This window comes from Nomascus leucogenys, chromosome 7b (genome assembly GCF_006542625.1).
Source record: "Nomascus leucogenys isolate Asia chromosome 7b, Asia_NLE_v1, whole genome shotgun sequence".
Lineage (NCBI taxonomy): Eukaryota > Metazoa > Chordata > Mammalia > Primates > Hylobatidae > Nomascus > Nomascus leucogenys.
The window spans coordinates 39,921,484-39,939,127 of record NC_044387.1 but is presented as its reverse complement, the minus strand read 5'-3'; the positions used below and the strand labels follow the sequence as shown (position 1 = coordinate 39,939,127).

Below are 17,644 nucleotides of genomic sequence, written 5' to 3'. Positions count from 1 at the left end.
TCCATTCTGCATTGTTCATCTTGTACTATTCTAGAATTATTTCCAAATGTGTTTGCTTTCTTTTCACAAAAAAATTGAAGGTTCCTTAAGGGCAAGACAAAATCTAATGTTCTCTACTCCTTATACTTACTGTCAAAAATGCATACTAGACTCCCAACAAGTATTTCTAGCGTAACTGAAATCAAGTCTAACAAAAGAAGTTTGCTATCTAAAACTTCTCAGTTATGAATATATCATGAATAAAAAATTATTTTACTTATTGTAAGAATATACAGTAAGCTCCTCACAATTTTTTACTATTAATGGGTTTACAGGACCATATTTATTTATGGACTAAGATTTTATTCAGTTAATAAGATGTATTTTATAAAAAGTGGTGCTTTAAAAATCATTTTCTGATTACTTATCAGGTCAAAAATGCTTAGACAATTCAGGACATTTCATTTGAAATACTCCTTTAGATATTATGGCCAGATGTTACAAACTGACACACGTACAAACATACAAGAATCTTTTGTTTCAATGCTATACTTCTTGACAGAATTTGAAATTAAAACGGCACTCATACAATCAATTTAAATCTGTTGAAAGTACATGGGGGAATACTGAAAAGACTTTTTTTCCCTCACTTTAAAAACAAAAAAGGCAACATCATTTTTAGAGTTTCTTGAGACCTTCAAATACATAGTCCCTAGAGGCAAGATTCATCAAGAGGAGAATCTAAAGCCTAACTGAGTTTTCAAAATACTGCCCACATATACCGTACTTGTTGAACAAATTCAGATTTATTGAAAGTAAACATTTACATTGGCTACAATGTTGGAACTATTACAAAGCTGGATAAAAGAGGCTTGAGTAGCAATAGAAAGCAAGAGCAATAAAAAGTGAATAGAGAAAATATTTGGCCTTACTGATCTCTTGGCAGTATTTACATTATGTACATATTGTTAAATATTTATAATAATTCTAAGGCACCAAAGGCTAAATAGCAGGTTGCAATACTATTCTGTGCACAAAAATCAAGAAATTTATTGTAAAGAGGCTGTATAGTTAAAGAAACATAGGCATATCTTAATGTTTACATAAAGGAGTGGCTGCATTTTTAAAAATCTCAATGATACATTAAATATTGGGCAGATCGAAGATATTATTTTTAGAACATTAAATTATATTGACTATGTAAATAAGCACTATTTTTTACTGACTTGCTGGTAAATGTGAAATGTAATCTATTCGTCAACACAGCTTTTTTCACACTCATGGATATGTTTTGTCTAAAAACTACTTGAAATTCTTCTGACCTACAAAAACTTATCCTAATATTCCATAATGTATACAAAATTCCCAAGAAGAATTTACTGGGTAATAATATACATCAAATCTATATATAATCACACAAAAATTTAGCAGGCATTAAATGCCAAAATGCTTGAATATTCAGTCTGCCATTCCAGTGTAGCAGTTGGGTGTTTTCATCCTTTAACTCTTTAGAGTGGGAGATTGTGGCTTTAGGTAATGGACATAAAATTGGCCCATGTAGAAAATCGATCTCAAAATAGACTAATTAATTTCAAATTTTGCAACCCAAATTGTTTCAAATAACTCATTGGGTGTTAACCCTGACATTGTTACCAGTGACTGAAATATCCATGTTACCACATTGTCCAGAAGTAACTGACAACATCTGTGTCCAGTATGGTCTTCCTGTTGAATTATTTAATGACTTCTATTTGCAAAATTTTATTTGTTCCTGACATTGAAAACTCAATTTACCTTACCAACAGTTTATCATTTGTCTTGAGGTAGTGTTATAATAAAGAATTCAGCAAGACAATAGAACATCATAATGTTTGCAAAATGTGCTTCAAATGCCACCATGAAATCCATATTTATTTAGATGGTAGATGACCCAATGCTGAGTGGCCCCTTCATGACATATTAAATTACCATCTGATGAAGTTATCCAGACTCTTTAATGAGGATGATGAGTTTTTCGTTAAAACTTTCTGAAACCCCATGCTCTAAGGCAAGTTATGGTTTAAAAAATATTTTTATTATACAAAGTACTGCTAAAATTCTTTCAGTTATTTAAAGATTCATAGACTTACATACTATAGATTTTCTTTCTTTTAGCAAAGGGGAGAAAAATGAAGGAATTTCTTCTCTAAACTGAAATATTCAAAGAAAAACATTCAGAACATTAACAATAGCTTGGGTTGGTTTTTTACATAGTACTTAACAGTAACTTTTACAATGTGGCACTTTTAAAATTAAACTTTAAATAAAAAAAAACAGCTTTAAACCCAACGTATGACTGAGATTTACTGAGCAACAAGTATAAAATTTATTCCAACATAGTGCACTCGAAGACACCAAAAGTGTCTTACTATAATGCATTTTATAGCACTAGATTATTTGTATATTATTACTTTTTTCTGTTCTCAAATGTTCGTTTTCTTCTCCTTTTAATACAGTGAAAGAGAACAGATTATTCATAGTAAAATGTTTATAAAATCAGCAATGCAGGAAAAAGTAGAACTAATAAATTAATAATTTTCTTCCCCTACTTCAAGGATGAAAATAAATGACTGCCTTTGCTCGGTGGGTTACTATCTAAGTAGCAATGGCTACACAATTAATAAAACCATTACAAAGCACTGGTGGACAGATTTCAAATAATTATAAAAACACAATACAATATCAAATGTTTGGAATCATCAAATAAGTGAATAGATAATATTTTAATGAATGACTGAATTAAAGCATGATAACAGTGTTCAAATCTCCAAATTGTATGGACCTGCTTGGATTTTGGAAGCACATTTATATGTTAATGGTAGTAATTGAAATTAGATTCTTTAGAAATACAGAAAAACATCTTTATCAGTTATTATAGTATCCCCGATTTCAAAAAGTTCAATTAAAAAATAAGATTGATTCTCCTTAGAATATTTGCTTACAAAGGTTCTGACGCAATTGTTTGAAACAAAATCTGTCATTCTACATCATGATACAACTCAATTAACTGTCATAAGAAGACATCTTACTTTATTATCATAAAAGATGCCTAGCATTAAACTATCAACTACTTAATTTCCTCAGATAGGTGAAACTACTCTTAAGTCAACAGAAACAGTTTTTTTATGCCAACTTTCCTTAAACAGTCTTTCTTGAGTCCTACAAGTTACTGTTCCAGTTCAGACTCCAATACTATATTCTTTACAGATCACTCCAATATTAAGTAAAGCCATAATGGATTAGGTCGGTGGCTTTTAAATTATGCTGGAGGCACTCTACAGAGTTTATTGGAGGTGCCTCAGTGGTCCTAGTCGTCAAACAGATGGAGTTCCAAGATCCCGTCTCCCAAATCTTGGTATTAGATCTTCATGTTTGTCATGTATAGACTGTCTAATGTATAGATTAATTTCAAAAAAATAATTATGTTGCTTAAAAATGTTTTAAAAACACAGTTAAAGTGATTTGGGAGACTTGCGATGTCTTGGCAAAACAATAGCAAGGTCCTCATGTCCCACACTAATCTTCAAATAAGTGGTCATAAAACACTGGATAGGATATTATATCTTTGCCCTAGCCCAGAGTTCAGAGCCACAAGTCAAAACAGATCAATGCTTTAAGTAGATACTATCAAAATGATTAATATCCCAACCACTTCAAGCCTGTTTTTTCTTGCAGAAATAAGTGGCATATCAATTATTTGCAATATAACAAAACAAATGATTAGAAAATACTTCCTAAACTGCAACCCTTAACAACATGTATGACCTTTTTCTCACCTTTTATGCCAGACAAAGGAAATAAACACAGCAGTTATCACATTATACTTGCAAATGACTATACATTTTTATTTTTTTTTACATAAATTAAAATCAGATAGAGCTTTGATTCAGGGTTTGAATAGAGTGGCAGACTCACTAATTAAACTGCTTTCATGAATGGCCTTGTTCCAAAGACAACATGTGGGAAAATAAACACTGTCAATTAAAACTTGATGAATAAGAACTCTAGGACTCAAAGAATAAGAAATGATTTTGATGAAATATGACTCTTGAAAAGGAAATGCTGAGAGCTGGTGTTACTGTTCTCTATAAACTTATTTGTGGTCTTTTAATATAAAAGAAGCATCAAAGTTTGTGTTCTTTCTCAATATGAAAAAAATAAGCAGAGGTATTAGATGAACAAATATAAAAATGCTGGTGTGGCATAAATAAAATTGTATAATGTTTTCTTGTAGTAAATAAAAAATATATATGGTTTCTTTAAATTCCAAGGTCTTTCTTTTAAATACATAATCATTTGAATATAGATTCGGTCTACCAGGCCATGTATGTTCCCCAAATTGTGACTTTTAGATAACACTTTAAAAGAGCTGAATTTCTTCAGACAAACAGAAAAATTGTCTGCAAATATTTTCAGTGAATGAATGGTGGTAAATCTGGCTCATATCTTGATTTATGTCCAAATTTATTGCTTACTAAATATTATCTTCCTTCCATTAAATGTGGATAGAATTGTGAAGCTAAGCCATCTTTCTGGTCAAAACATACGTGTGAATATACACAAATATATTCACAACCACACATTTTGATGCATGAATGTATAGATGTGTATATTACATACTTTCCGGCAAAGCACTGCTTCTAAGACCTACTTGTTTTTTTATGAAGAAAAATAGAAGAATAGGGAACATCCCTTCCAAAACATTAGAATGCCCATACTACTAATGATATAGCACATCAGAATGTGCAAACAGTATACTTATTGCAAAGTATCTGATAGATTTAGATGCCATTATAAAATGTTCTCAATTCTATTTTGGTAACCTAAAATGTCGGTATATAATACCAAATATCGAGTTAAAGAGTTTAGTATAAAAATATCAGCACAAAACAGTTTTTTCAATCTGTTTATTGTGTGAGCAACCCAAACTTCAGTTTAAGTGCTGTTGAAATTTTATTACTAGATTCCATAACCCTACAATTGATAAATCTTATACCATTTTAGGTATTTAATGAGATACTTAGAAATACTAAGAAAAAAAATCAGTATTCAAAGGGTTAATTTTGTTTATAATAACAATAAATAATTTTATAATCTTCTTCAGTTCAAAATCCAGCTTTGAACCCGAGGAAGGCTTTCAAATCATGTTAATTAAATGGTGGTCCTTTAACCAGTAGCAGTTTGATTACCAATTACTCGGAGGATCTCTTTGTGAATGCCTCCTTCTTGTGTATTAATATTTGCATCTCCCACTTGGCCGTCTTCATAGCTGAAATACAAAACATAAAAAGATAAAAACATTTTAAAAGATGGCAGCATTTAAAACGGCTTAGAAATGCTATTTGATACCTAAAATATAGCCCAAGAGAATCAAAAGCAAATTATACGGTTGTTTTTCAGGTGTATTTAACAATGTGTTCCCATTGCAAAACACAGAACAGCCCATTCTATGTCATGCCTAAATTTTCCCCTTTCTTCCATTTTTTTTTCATCCCCGCATAAAAGACTGTCTGAGTTGCAAGAAGCTTCTCAGTGTCTTTGGCCTTGCAGGCATTTCCCATAGCAGCTGCTATGAAGTCTACTATAAAAAAATATAACAGCTTCAACTTTATGTTGCTAAGATTCCAGACTTCTTAACTCTACTCCTACTTCGATCATTTCTTTATTTTCTGACTGATGACACTTCACTTTCTACCACTGCTTCTTTGCCATGCCTGCCTTCTAATAATTATTCAGCCATAATCAGTGCTGCCCTTTTTCTTATCACTGGTTGCACTATTTAGTCTGACTGTAACATATTCTTATTTATGCTGGCACTTCACAAAAGAATGCAAGCCTGCTAAGTTTACTTTAGGAGTAGAAGGGAAAATATAATATTAAAGAACAGCAATTACTAAGTTCTTTAAAAAGAAATAATTACATTGTAGATGGTAATTCATTTTTCTCAAATAAAGTTACTTGGGCAATAAGAATTTCCTAAGAATGAATTTTCAAGCTTTCATGATCATATTCAGAGGGGAACAAGTGACAAATTAATTTTACTTCATAAAAATGGCTTCAAGACAGAAGCTTTAGAAAAGTGGTAATTACTTGAAAACAGATAACCAAGGATATAAGCACAGCGTCTCAAAGATTAATACTAGCCACTATCTTTTCCTGAAATAGCAAAATACAGGAAAATGAAAAGATGACATACAGCAGAGAGAACTTGGCTCCTTATGTAATCCACTGCTTAACCATCAACTGATAACTGCATTTGTACCAAGTCTAAATTCTTAACTAAATGACCCAAGGTTGTCTATTTGGCTAATTCTTATCACTGTTTTAGATATACTTAGCAAGTTTCAACTTACATATACATGGAAATGACCCCTCACGGTGAAACATTACCCTAAGAAAAAAAATGGGATATGTGGTACACAGCCCAATTACAGATATTTTCTCAGGACAGTAAGCGCTCTATTACTGAGATTAATTCTCCATCGCATTTATTGCATCCTCTTCCTTGGCCTCTCATTTCAATGATGATTTTATATATGAATCACACCTCAGTTTTCTCTCTTCTCATGATATGCAAAATCAATGATTTCAGCCCCTTTCAAGTTTTAACTATCACCTACATGCTAATTCCTAAAGCTCTACCTCCGATTCTTAAATTTTTCTCTCTATATAACTTTCCTACAGATAACACAAATCCAGTATATTCAAAGCCCTTATTTTTTGACCCTAGGACTGCTACTTTTTATGCTATCCATATCTCAATTTGATGTACCGTCATCCAGCAACACAAAACCTTTAGTCATTCTTGGCTGTTCTTTGTGCCTAAACCCAATTAATCACCAAGCTGTCTTGCTTCCATTTTCTTAAATCTTCTCTCTACCTTTGTTTAGGCCTCCATTGTCATTCATCTAAATGAGTGGTTTTCAAGTTGCAGATTGTGTATAACTAGTGGGTTTTTTAATTAATTTAGGTTGTCTAGAACAGCATTTTAAGTGACTAAGATAGAATCGAATTGAATCGAATCAAATAGAGAACACTGACTTTACTACAGATAGAAGGAATTATTTTTTTCTAAGTCACAATGTCAAACACATTTCTTTTTGTGGTAAGAAAAACTGACCTAGAATGTTGTTATAACATTATAACTGATCTCTCTGTCTCTACACTTATCCCCATCATCTGTCCTACAAGATCTACTCTCCACCCTGCAAAAGTGATAGAAAAATGGCCTCTATCTCACTTACAGAACAAAATCCAAGTTATTGGCAATACGAGTTCCTTCGTCATTCAAATACAGACTTCCTCTCCAGTCTTGCCCCATCACTCCCCCATCACTCTTTTCAGTCAGATAGAAGGGTTTGTCTACCCAAATATTACACGTACCCTGACACTTAAAAAGCATTAGAAGTTAGTGGAGAAGATATGAGACTCAAATTCTTTGAATAAACTATAATAATTTAAGACTGAAAGAGCACAGAGGAAGAGAGAGCAGAGAGCAAAAGTGGGAGTGAAGGCAAGAGTGAGAACTACAGAGAGAGAGAGAGAGAAAGAGAGAGACAGTATGCTTAAAAGTATTAAATAAAATGCATATTTTCTACTGTCTAGGAAACCCACAGGAAGCACAACAGTTGTGGGTTGAAGGACAAAGTTGACCAAAGGCATTCAGGCGTTTTAAATTTGATGCATATATAATAATCCAGAAAAATCAAACATCCATTTAATTTGGGCAACTGGCAAGGCTTAGATACATAAGTTGCTAGTGGCATTAGAGTAGTTATTACAATAGGGTATACAGAACATGTCACAGCTATTTATGATTTAAGAGTAAAGTTCTTTTATGTCTGGAAAGCAACAGAATTGAAAAGAAATAGAACATGAATGATACCACTAGGGAGATGATACATTTGACTGGGTTTTGGTAGAATGAAAAATGAAAACGTCTAAAAGGAGACAAGACTTATTCATATTCTCAGGAATGTAAAAAGATTACTAAAATTTTAACGAAAAATTAACCAATTTGCTTTAAAAATAATAGAAACTAGGATATTAGATGAAACTTAGCTGCCTGGAAATTTCTTAGGTATGTCAGGACATTTCATAAATAAAAACTTTTGAAATTATTGACAATTTGGTGGGAGGATCACTTGAGTCCAGGAGTTTGAGATCCACCTGAGTAACACAGCCAAGACCTCATCTCTACAAATTAGAAAAAGGACAAGGCAGCCTGAGCTGTCCAAACATAGGGTGAGCAGAATTCAGAGAAAAGACAGAATCATTTCAGACTGGGAGGTCAGGGAAGGTGCCAAGGAAAAGAGCATGTTTGAATGAGCCTTGAAAAATAGGCTAATGGTCTAGCTGGTAAGAAGGCCAAGGCATTTGAATTGACTGAGCAAAGGCACAATAGTGGGAAATGCAACTCCAAGTTGTTTTTAAGAAACAGCTTGGACAAGAATTTCACTTAATCAGTGGTTTGTGCATGTAACTGAAGTAAGGTAGAAGAGACTCTGTATGTTGGAGAATGCCATGCTTCTATTTAACTATCAGCCTGTCTGGGCAGTGACTAATCAAAACACTGCTTTAGGAAAATGAATATGGTACAAATAGATAGAATTTTAGATGCATAGGAATGTAGGCTGTACACCAAAAGATTAATCCTAGTTAACTCTAAATGGGGATAATATGGAAAATTTTCTCCTTTTTTTGGCTTATCTTCAATTTCTGAATACTAAAGAGGTATATCACTAGTGTAATAATGGGAATGTTTAATGAGTCTTGCATTGCACAAAGGAGGCTAAGAGTGATGAAGAAAGTAGAAGCAGGGAGAACTAATAACCTTTTGATATACTCTAGGGGAGAGAATAATATATCCATGGGAATAAAGGCATTGGGACAAAATTGTGAAGAGATAAACTTGGGAACTGATGACTACAGTGAGCAAGGAAAAAGAAATGGAAAACTTCAGCTCAAGTTTCAAGTCTCTTTGATATATAAAATTACTGCACAGATTGGAGAAGGTGAGATGTTGGCCAGGGAATTTAAATAATGGGTTCCTATTTGTATATTGATTTTGAGGTATTAGCCCTTTTTGACGGCAAATACTCATCAAACAGTTATAACGTGAGCATTTTATTCACTCCTACATTCACATCTCCAGCCCTTTTGAAATAAGCTTCCTAATTTCTACATATGGGTCTTAATGTCCTAGTACACATGCGTTTCAAGGTTAGTCATGTAATCAAGCTTTACTCACAGTTTCTAGAAACTAGGAATTGGCTTGGATCTGTTCATAACATCTGAACTATTACATTTTGCCTGGAGCACTTATATTTAATTAAGTTTCTTCATTTTGGAATTTTCCAACAAAAAAGTTTTTGAACTTCTAATTCTCTTTTTCTTTTTTTTAATTGATATCTTCCTTTAAATTTTTACTTCCATTTTTTTTCCAATACACCAGCCTGTTCCCTAAAATTTCCCTCCAATTTTTCTCTCATTCTGTGCTGCTTACTTGCTGGAAAACGTGATTAGCATACTATGTGACTGTTTTATCAACTCAACTGTGGGAATCAGATTAGCATGGGAGTTATTTTAATTTTTAATATTGTTACCTGATAATAGATTTTTTAAAAAGGTAACCATGTTAACTCATATCCTAGTCATTAGGCAAAGCTTCTAACATCCAGGATCACATAATGTATCAAAAAATTAAAATAAAAAGAACAGAAATTGAGTTTTTGTCTTATCTTCATTCTCATCGATTTATTCTTCTTCTAGGTGTTACCACGCATTAGGGAGGCTCACTACTAGTAGAACTCTGTGATCATTTTATACAGAAAGGAACTGATGGTTGTAATTAGAATGTACATTAATGAAACAGATTCCCCTTTTGATGTGTTTTGAATTTATCAATTTTCCTTAATGAGTCTCTTCTCTCCTGAGGGTGCAGAAAGGATGAAATCTCATTTGTGTTCATAAAGCAATGAAAATTATCTTAATATGATAATATGAAATTTTTCCTTGTATTATTTAGGAAGTATCTGAGTGTACTTCTCTTTTCTTCACATGATTTATCCTCAATTTTTGCTTATGAAATACAGAAATTCTTTTCTCCAGTAAACACCCCCTGCAACATGTATATCCCTACAGATAGGCTTTATGTATAATTTATCTAAAAGTTCAAAAGAAATAATACTAAAAATGGTACTGCCTATTTAAATATCTAAGGCTGTTTATTTGGCTCAATTAATTTGAATTTTAGCAAGATGCAGAAGGAGTAGATGAACTAATTAGATGACAGGCTAAGGAAAGTACTCGGGAGTTACTTTTCAGCCAAAATCTCAAGATTTCTCAGTGAAATAACTTGGTGACTGAAGGCTTCTTTTTGGAAGGCCAAGCATTTAATAGTGGATAACAATCAAGATAGCTAACAAAGAAGAGAGAAAAAAATATTTAGTAAGCCTTTCAGTGGCCAAGACCTGCACTGTGCTAAATTAATCCTCATAATAAACTTTACAGGCACTGTGTGCAGTTAGCTTCTCTAGGAACCCCCAGGATCGTCTTGGAGTCTTTCTCTGCCTTCGTTCTGCCCCAGGAGCCTGACCTGTAAGGACTTTCTCCATAAGCTTCATTGTTCTCTAGCTTCTGGCAGGGTTTGGCCAATGGGGCTTCCCAGCAGGACTGCTTCCTGTCTGTGTCCTTTTGTACCTGGGAATGTATAACAGCTCTGGTGCTAACAGATCCAGGTTACCACACTGGACCTGTGGTTTCCTTATAATCATACCCTTGTAAATAATCTAATTGTGGATGACCCAAACATATTTTTCATGGGTCATCTGTTTCCTGTTTGGATTCTGACTGATACAGGTATATTATTATCATTTTACTGATGAAGCTTAGATGTGTTATACAACCAGGCAATATCACCTTACTAATTACTATTCAGCCAGGATTCAAACTATCTGATCAAAAGCGGGCTCTTTCTCCTATACTCACTGCTACCTCACTGTTAAGAAAGAAATCTATAGCCAGTAAATATCTATCGTAAGAACGATCACAGTTTTCAAAACATCCAAAAGAAAACCAGGAAGCTCGTAAGTTTCACTGTGAATAGTCTGTCAACAAGCCAACAGATCCAATGCTAAATGCACAGGGTACTAAGGATATACAGTATACTGAAGCAACCTTAACAGTTCCATTTTTCAGTTTCTTTTAAGAAAACTACATAAAGTACAAAACAGATACTCAACTCTTCTCTGAAATCCTTTCTGTGACAAGATCATGGATAAGGTGGGAACAGCATGGGAAACAGGTTGGAAGCCAAGGGTAGAGTGAAAATTAGACTGGTCTACTGCACCCATTATTTAGGAATGAAAAATAATGCTTTTATATTTTAATGCAACTCTTACGATACAGCCGTGCCAAAAAAAACCCCACATTGACATGTACTGCATTTCCAGCCTGTATTATATGGAATGTAGATCAATCTTTTCTAGCACAGACCTTTTCATTATCGTATTCTTCATCCCAGTTCTAAATTTTTAAAATTAACAAAAGTATGTGTGTGTATGGAGGTGTATAAACACATGTATACATATATACACACAGAGAGATGGCTACAGAGACAGAGATGATGATTTTCTTTTTTCTTTCTTTTTTTTTTTTTTTTTTTTTTTTGAGACAGATTCTCCCTCTGTCACCCAGGCTGGAGTGCAGTGGTGCTATCTTGGCTCACTGCAACTTCCACCTTTCGGGTTCAAGCGATTCTCCTGCCTCAGCCCCAGTAGCTGGGACTACAGGCATGCACCACTACACCCAGCTAATTTTTGTATTTTTAGTAGAGATAGGGTTTCACCATGTTAGCCAGGCTGGTCTCAAACTCCTGACCTTAGGTGACCCACCTGCCTCGGCTTCTCAAAATGTTGGGATTACAGGTGTGGGCCACCGAGCCCGACTAAGATGATGTTTTTTTAGTTGTAAGTTAACAGGTGTTTTTCATGAGCTCTTCTAAGTTAACAGCATTTAAAAATTATTTAGATTTTTTTAATGGCTTATTGAAAATAAAACAAAAACATTAGTTGATGTTAAACTCAATTACCTGTTATATTTTGGCAGCTAAAGAGACCAAACGATAATTCAGTCACCACTAACCCATTTGTGGCAAAGACAGTAGTATACAAATTTGAGCATTTCCACTTACACAAAAAAGAATCGTGTGCAGACATGGTCAGTATTGGGGACAACCCATATCTCTCCATGTTTGTGCAGGTCCGGTGAGGTGATCACTGTAAGTGGAAAATAAAATTAAAGAACTACTTTATTCTAAAGGAATCCTAGTCCATTCCGAATCTATATATCTCTTCTCTTTGAAATCTAAAGCAAAAAGACAAGCACTAATGAACACATAAAAATTGTTTAGCCTGTCTATGAAGAAATATAGATAAAAACAGTGAAAGGCCATGTAACAACTTTATAATTTCAATAACAACGGGTATAACAATAAAAAGGAACTCATCTAAGTATTATCAAAAGCAGACAGGTCCTGACTTAAGAACTATGTAGACAGCAAGTTCATGTCCTATACAACTACTGTGTGTTGAAAACTTAAAAGACGGTAGCTACTAAAACTCCTAACACAAGAAGAAAAAAATGAATTTTTAGCCACAGTCATATTTTAAAGCAAGAACAAAGAAAAGTATATCATCTTGCAAATCACCCATCAATTTTTCTGTCCTGAGTACAGAATAATATAATAATTTCAGTGTAGGAACAGAAAGACCTAATAGGTTATCTTCTCAGTGCTTGGTTCATCTTTCACATTTTTCATCGTATCACGTATTATACATTCAAATACCAACTTTAAGAGGAAGGTAGCACATTAACTAAAGAGATAAGCATTACTTGATCAGAAAGATATAATTACCATTCTGGAAATATCTGCCAGAAATAAAATATATCACTGTCTGAATTCTTGCCAATTCTGCAATTTGGTTTGAACCTTTATGATCTCTACGGTACCCGTTTTTGCATTTGTGCCCTTTGAAATGATCATAAGGAATAATGCTTTCCCTATTCCACCATAAGCACTCTGTAAACATACTCATATTTTTAATTATAGATGAGCTAGGAACTAACACTATGAGGTTCGTAAAACTTTCAACTTACCTTCACATAAGGCTATGCATTTTAAATTACGGCTTTGCAGGAATTGGGATTGCTGTCCTTTTTTCTGTGACTAAATTCCAAAAACAATTAAAACTTAGAGTTAGAATGCAACACTTTGTGAAAAAAGCTGTTCATCATTAAAAAGTAATAGTCACTAAGATGGCTCCAGGTAAAAAAAAAAAAAAAAAAGCCTATCTAGACTAGCATCAATTTCCTTGCACTCTCTTAATATTGTTATTTTTATTTAATTTCTGTACATCATCATTGCTAAATTATTCTTGAGATAAGTGAACTGAAAAATGCTAAATTAGGGTTCAATAACCTCACAACATGGAATTAGAACTCAAATTTATTTTTACTAAAAGCTTGGCCTCTTTATTTCAAGGTAAACAAAATTAAATTTGCATGATCTTTTCAAATATCAAAATCAATTATTTCAGATCATCTACTCCAAAACCAACCCATTTTTTAATAGCATCATTTACTAGGTCACAGAGGTTACAGAAACATTTCATGTAGAAAATCTGGGATGTTTTTGGTTTTTTGTTTTCAGATATTAGATTAGCTATACTCTTTTTTTTTTTTTAATTTAAAGTCACACTACTTATCAGATGAATTTTTAATTTTCCCAGAATATACTTGTTTTCTCTGAAACAACATGGGATTGATGGTCATTCTACTCTCTGCCCAGAATGTTCTTTCTCCTAGAGTCACATGGCTCATGCACTCATCATCTGGAGGTCTTGACTCAAATGTCACCTTCTCAGAGTATCCTTTCCTGACCATCCCATTTAACATTCATACCAGATCCCTCTTCCACCTGACAGCATTAAACGTCTTATTTCTCTGATTTATTTTTCTTCATAATATCTAGCATTCTATCTATCTAAATGTGTATTTAATTTATTTATACCCCTCAGTAGGATGTAGGCTCCAAGACACGGAGTATGTGTCTACTTTTGGCCATCACTACACTCTACTGCCTAGGAGTATCTGGTATTATAGTGGGAGATAAATAAATATCTGTTATTAATTATTGTATAGAGGCAATTCAGTTACTGCATTTCAGAGTGAGTTTTATTCCTTTGTAAGTAATGACCACATTAAATAATTTTTCAGACTTAAAAAGCCTATTTTTCCATGCTCTGCTGGCTAATGAGGCCATAGTTCACTATCATAAGCAGTCACTAAAGTCACTACAACACCTGTGTTGCATTGCTGCTTTTACTGCTTGAAGCTGGCTCGTCCTTGGCTGACACCTTCTGTTTCTTGTTCATCCCTGAAAACATCAGCAAAATAGTAATTTAGGGACAAAGCTGTCTGATGCAGCTCAAAGTACAATCCACCTACTATGCAAAGTTCCATTCTAGGTAAAGGTTTGATCACATTAGGCTAGAGACAATAACAGAGGGCTGTGCCCTTAGCACCTGAGGTGGAAGATCAGTGGGTTTGGGAAGTCCTGGGAAAGTTATTTTTTTGCATTGAAAGCAAGGATCGAAAATTCTTCTGCATAAAATTAATATAATTTAAAAATTCTTAAAACTTGATTTTAAAAGGCTTTTAGCACCTAACTTTCATTCCTACTATCTGTCTAGGAGAAGGAGAAAATAAAGGGTGGGAAATGTGAACAATGTCAGAAAAATATTTTTACTTTACAACTGAACTTCTGTTGTTATTTGTTCTTAAATTCTATGCAGAGTTTAACATTTCTTCTAATTAAGACAAATTATATAAGTTTTTTTGTCTGTAATATTCACAAATTTTAGCTTACTCTGTAAATGCCATAATTTCTTACTGTGAATAATTTAGAAAAGCAGAACTAAAATACAAATCTGTTTTAGAATAGGTAGATTTGTATCTACACTTTATTAGAAAGTGTTCATCTACTGTTACACCAGAAGTTGAGATAGGTGTTGATTTTTGTAGTTGTGTCAGCAAATGGCTTAATGAGAAGGGGAAAAGCCTGTTTACAAACTTGCAAAGTACATTTATCCAACTTTTCCAGGCCTTCCAAAAAGGTGCAGGGGTGGATGGGGACAGGTTGAGGAGAAGGCCTTGGATTTCAAATGCCAATTCTGAACAAAAAGCAAAGGGTATATATGCAGAGAAGCTGTCCTGTTCTCTTACCCCTACACTTTCAGCCCTCAAAATCAACTACAGATGCTACGTCATCTTACTGTAGTGATTCTTACATTTGTTTTCGATCAAGAGCCCTTCAAGAATTTGAGGAAAGGTATGTACTCCCTCTGCAGACAAAAGCACATATACACAGACAAATTTTTACATCCATTCACACGGTTTGTACCTTTCCACAATTCTTTCCATGTACCCATCGAAGGAGTCTATATCCCAGTATAAAAAACAGAAAATCACAGTACTTGATGATTTGCTGTGTTTTTTCTTTATGCTGAGAATGTATTTATTTATTTCAGCTGGTTTCTTAGCTTTTTATTTTGTACTGTTTTAGCAAGATTTAGAGTCTGATTTTAATAGATTTCTTCTTTGTAACTCCATTTCCTATCTCTACAGTATCTTACACTTCCTGGTATTTATTTTCTTAGTGTTATTTTGGCATATTGTATTTTCAGAGATCACTGAAACAGTATTTCTTTGCTAACAAGAGATGGAGTCTAATTCCCCAACTCTTGAGTATGAGTCAGGCTGTCTCAGGCCTGCCGGCGCAGCCCATCCATCAGCTGAGTGGCATTCAGTGGATACTTCAAGGGGCTAAAGAATCACTTAGCCAGGTTCCATCCTAGATTCCTGCCCCAAATAATCTATGAGCATAATGAAGCTGTTATTTTGCCCTAAGGTTAAGGTGCTTTGTTGAACAGCAATAGTTACTTGAATAATTATGTTTTAATTTTTCATATATTTCTAATTTTTCTTTTTTTGTTAACATGCAACCTTCTCATTTTTTAAAGTTTTCTTTTCATCAGCATTTTACCATTTATCAATGTTGCTGTTTTCTTGTATTATTTCTAATTATAAATCTGGTTTCAAGCGTTCCAAGTTTCCTAACATTGAGAAACAACTTGTTATAGCTGGAAGAACATGAACTTTGGTAAATAAATTAGGTAGTTCTCTTTAATGTTCACCTAGTTATCAGACCTCTCTAAGTATCCTTTCCTATAATATGAGGATATTAAGACTCACCATTCAGGCACCATGTGAATGACATCTCCTAAAACGTGTAATGTGATCACATAATCTCACACACACACACACACATGCATGAGCACTCAAGCAAAACTAATTACATATGCAGTTATATGTATATAAAACCACTTGAAAGTGTGAAGGAACATACACAGAACACAGAAGCTGCAGTAAAGGAGAGAAAATTTTCATCTGCTACTTCAAAAATTCTGTGTAGCTTGAATTTATACAATGAGCATAATTATTTTATATTTAAACCAGAATAGGTTAGTTGTTATATGAATCATACTGATCATTGTAAAATATTCCAAAAATTTTTTAAGTGCAAAGAAGAAAACATCACCAATTCCACCAAGGATAAGTAATGCTAACAATTTGGTGATCGTTCTTTCTACATTTTGAATTCACCAGGCTCCTGAACAGGAGCCAATTTATTCCAAAGTATTTTTTCCCACAATCTCACCAAATTTACAAAAAGTTGTTAACAAGAAAGATGATTTTGAGGGTGTTTTTCTACTTCTGATGTTTCCATAATGTTCAAAGCTTCTTTATGAATAAAATAATAATACAAAGATAAGAAATTAGCATGATAGAGAATTATACTTAAAGATATTATGTATGTGTACTTCTCAGTGCCTTACATAGTGCTTTCCCTATACTATAGTCTCAATATTCATTTGTGGAAGGAATAAATATAAGGAATATTAAATATCTTTTTAAATTGATGAAACATCTATTCCATCTTGTACACTAGGGAGAGTATTATAAATTCATCTTGACACTGGGCTTTGTTTTTGCTTTCAACATTTAGCAAATAAATTTAATAAAAATATATCTAATAAGGCACAATAGAAAGCTGTGAATAGAGTATAAACAATAAGAAAATTAAAACCTAATAAATTTGACTTTAGAAATGACATACAGGATTACCTGAGTAACCAAATGATATGCTTGACATTGGACTAAGATAGATTCCACTTCCATACATTGCACCATGGAGCTTAGATGGGAAGAGTGGGAGAGAGAGAGAGAGGTCTGTTCATGGTTTAAATGTTAATATTTGACAAAGCAATCAGTTTCATGTCAGAACATTCAGTCTTACAAAAAAATGACAGAGCTTCTATTCCAAGGTCTAATTTGAAAACAGTACTAATATCCTCGTGCTTAAAACTCAGTTTATGTAAGAATAATGATATCCAGAGGAAAAAGATTCTTGATAAGTATTTTCCATCCTACCATTAATAAAGGCAATCGCTTATTATAAAGTACACTAGTAGGCCTTTATTTTAATAGATCTAAAATTTTAGAA

At 33.4% G+C, this 17,644-nt stretch overlaps 1 protein-coding gene across 2 annotated transcripts in view; it reads right to left on the bottom strand.

Annotated features, from left to right (window-relative positions):
- Positions 1-763: 763 nt before the first annotated feature.
- The window catches only part of PARP8 (poly(ADP-ribose) polymerase family member 8), a 185,068-nt gene continuing 168,187 nt past the window's right edge, over positions 764-17,644 (bottom strand). For both annotated transcript variants that reach the window (XM_030815760.1, XM_012507863.2), the window contains 5 exons: positions 17,266-17,335; positions 14,382-14,455; positions 13,177-13,246; positions 12,212-12,296; positions 764-5,287 (listed from right to left, as the gene is read on the bottom strand). In XM_030815760.1, the coding sequence (XP_030671620.1) occupies positions 5,185-5,287; positions 12,212-12,296; positions 13,177-13,246; positions 14,382-14,455; positions 17,266-17,335 (402 nt within the window). In that variant the 3' untranslated portion in view covers positions 764-5,184. The remainder of the gene's footprint in view (positions 5,288-12,211; positions 12,297-13,176; positions 13,247-14,381; positions 14,456-17,265; positions 17,336-17,644) is intronic.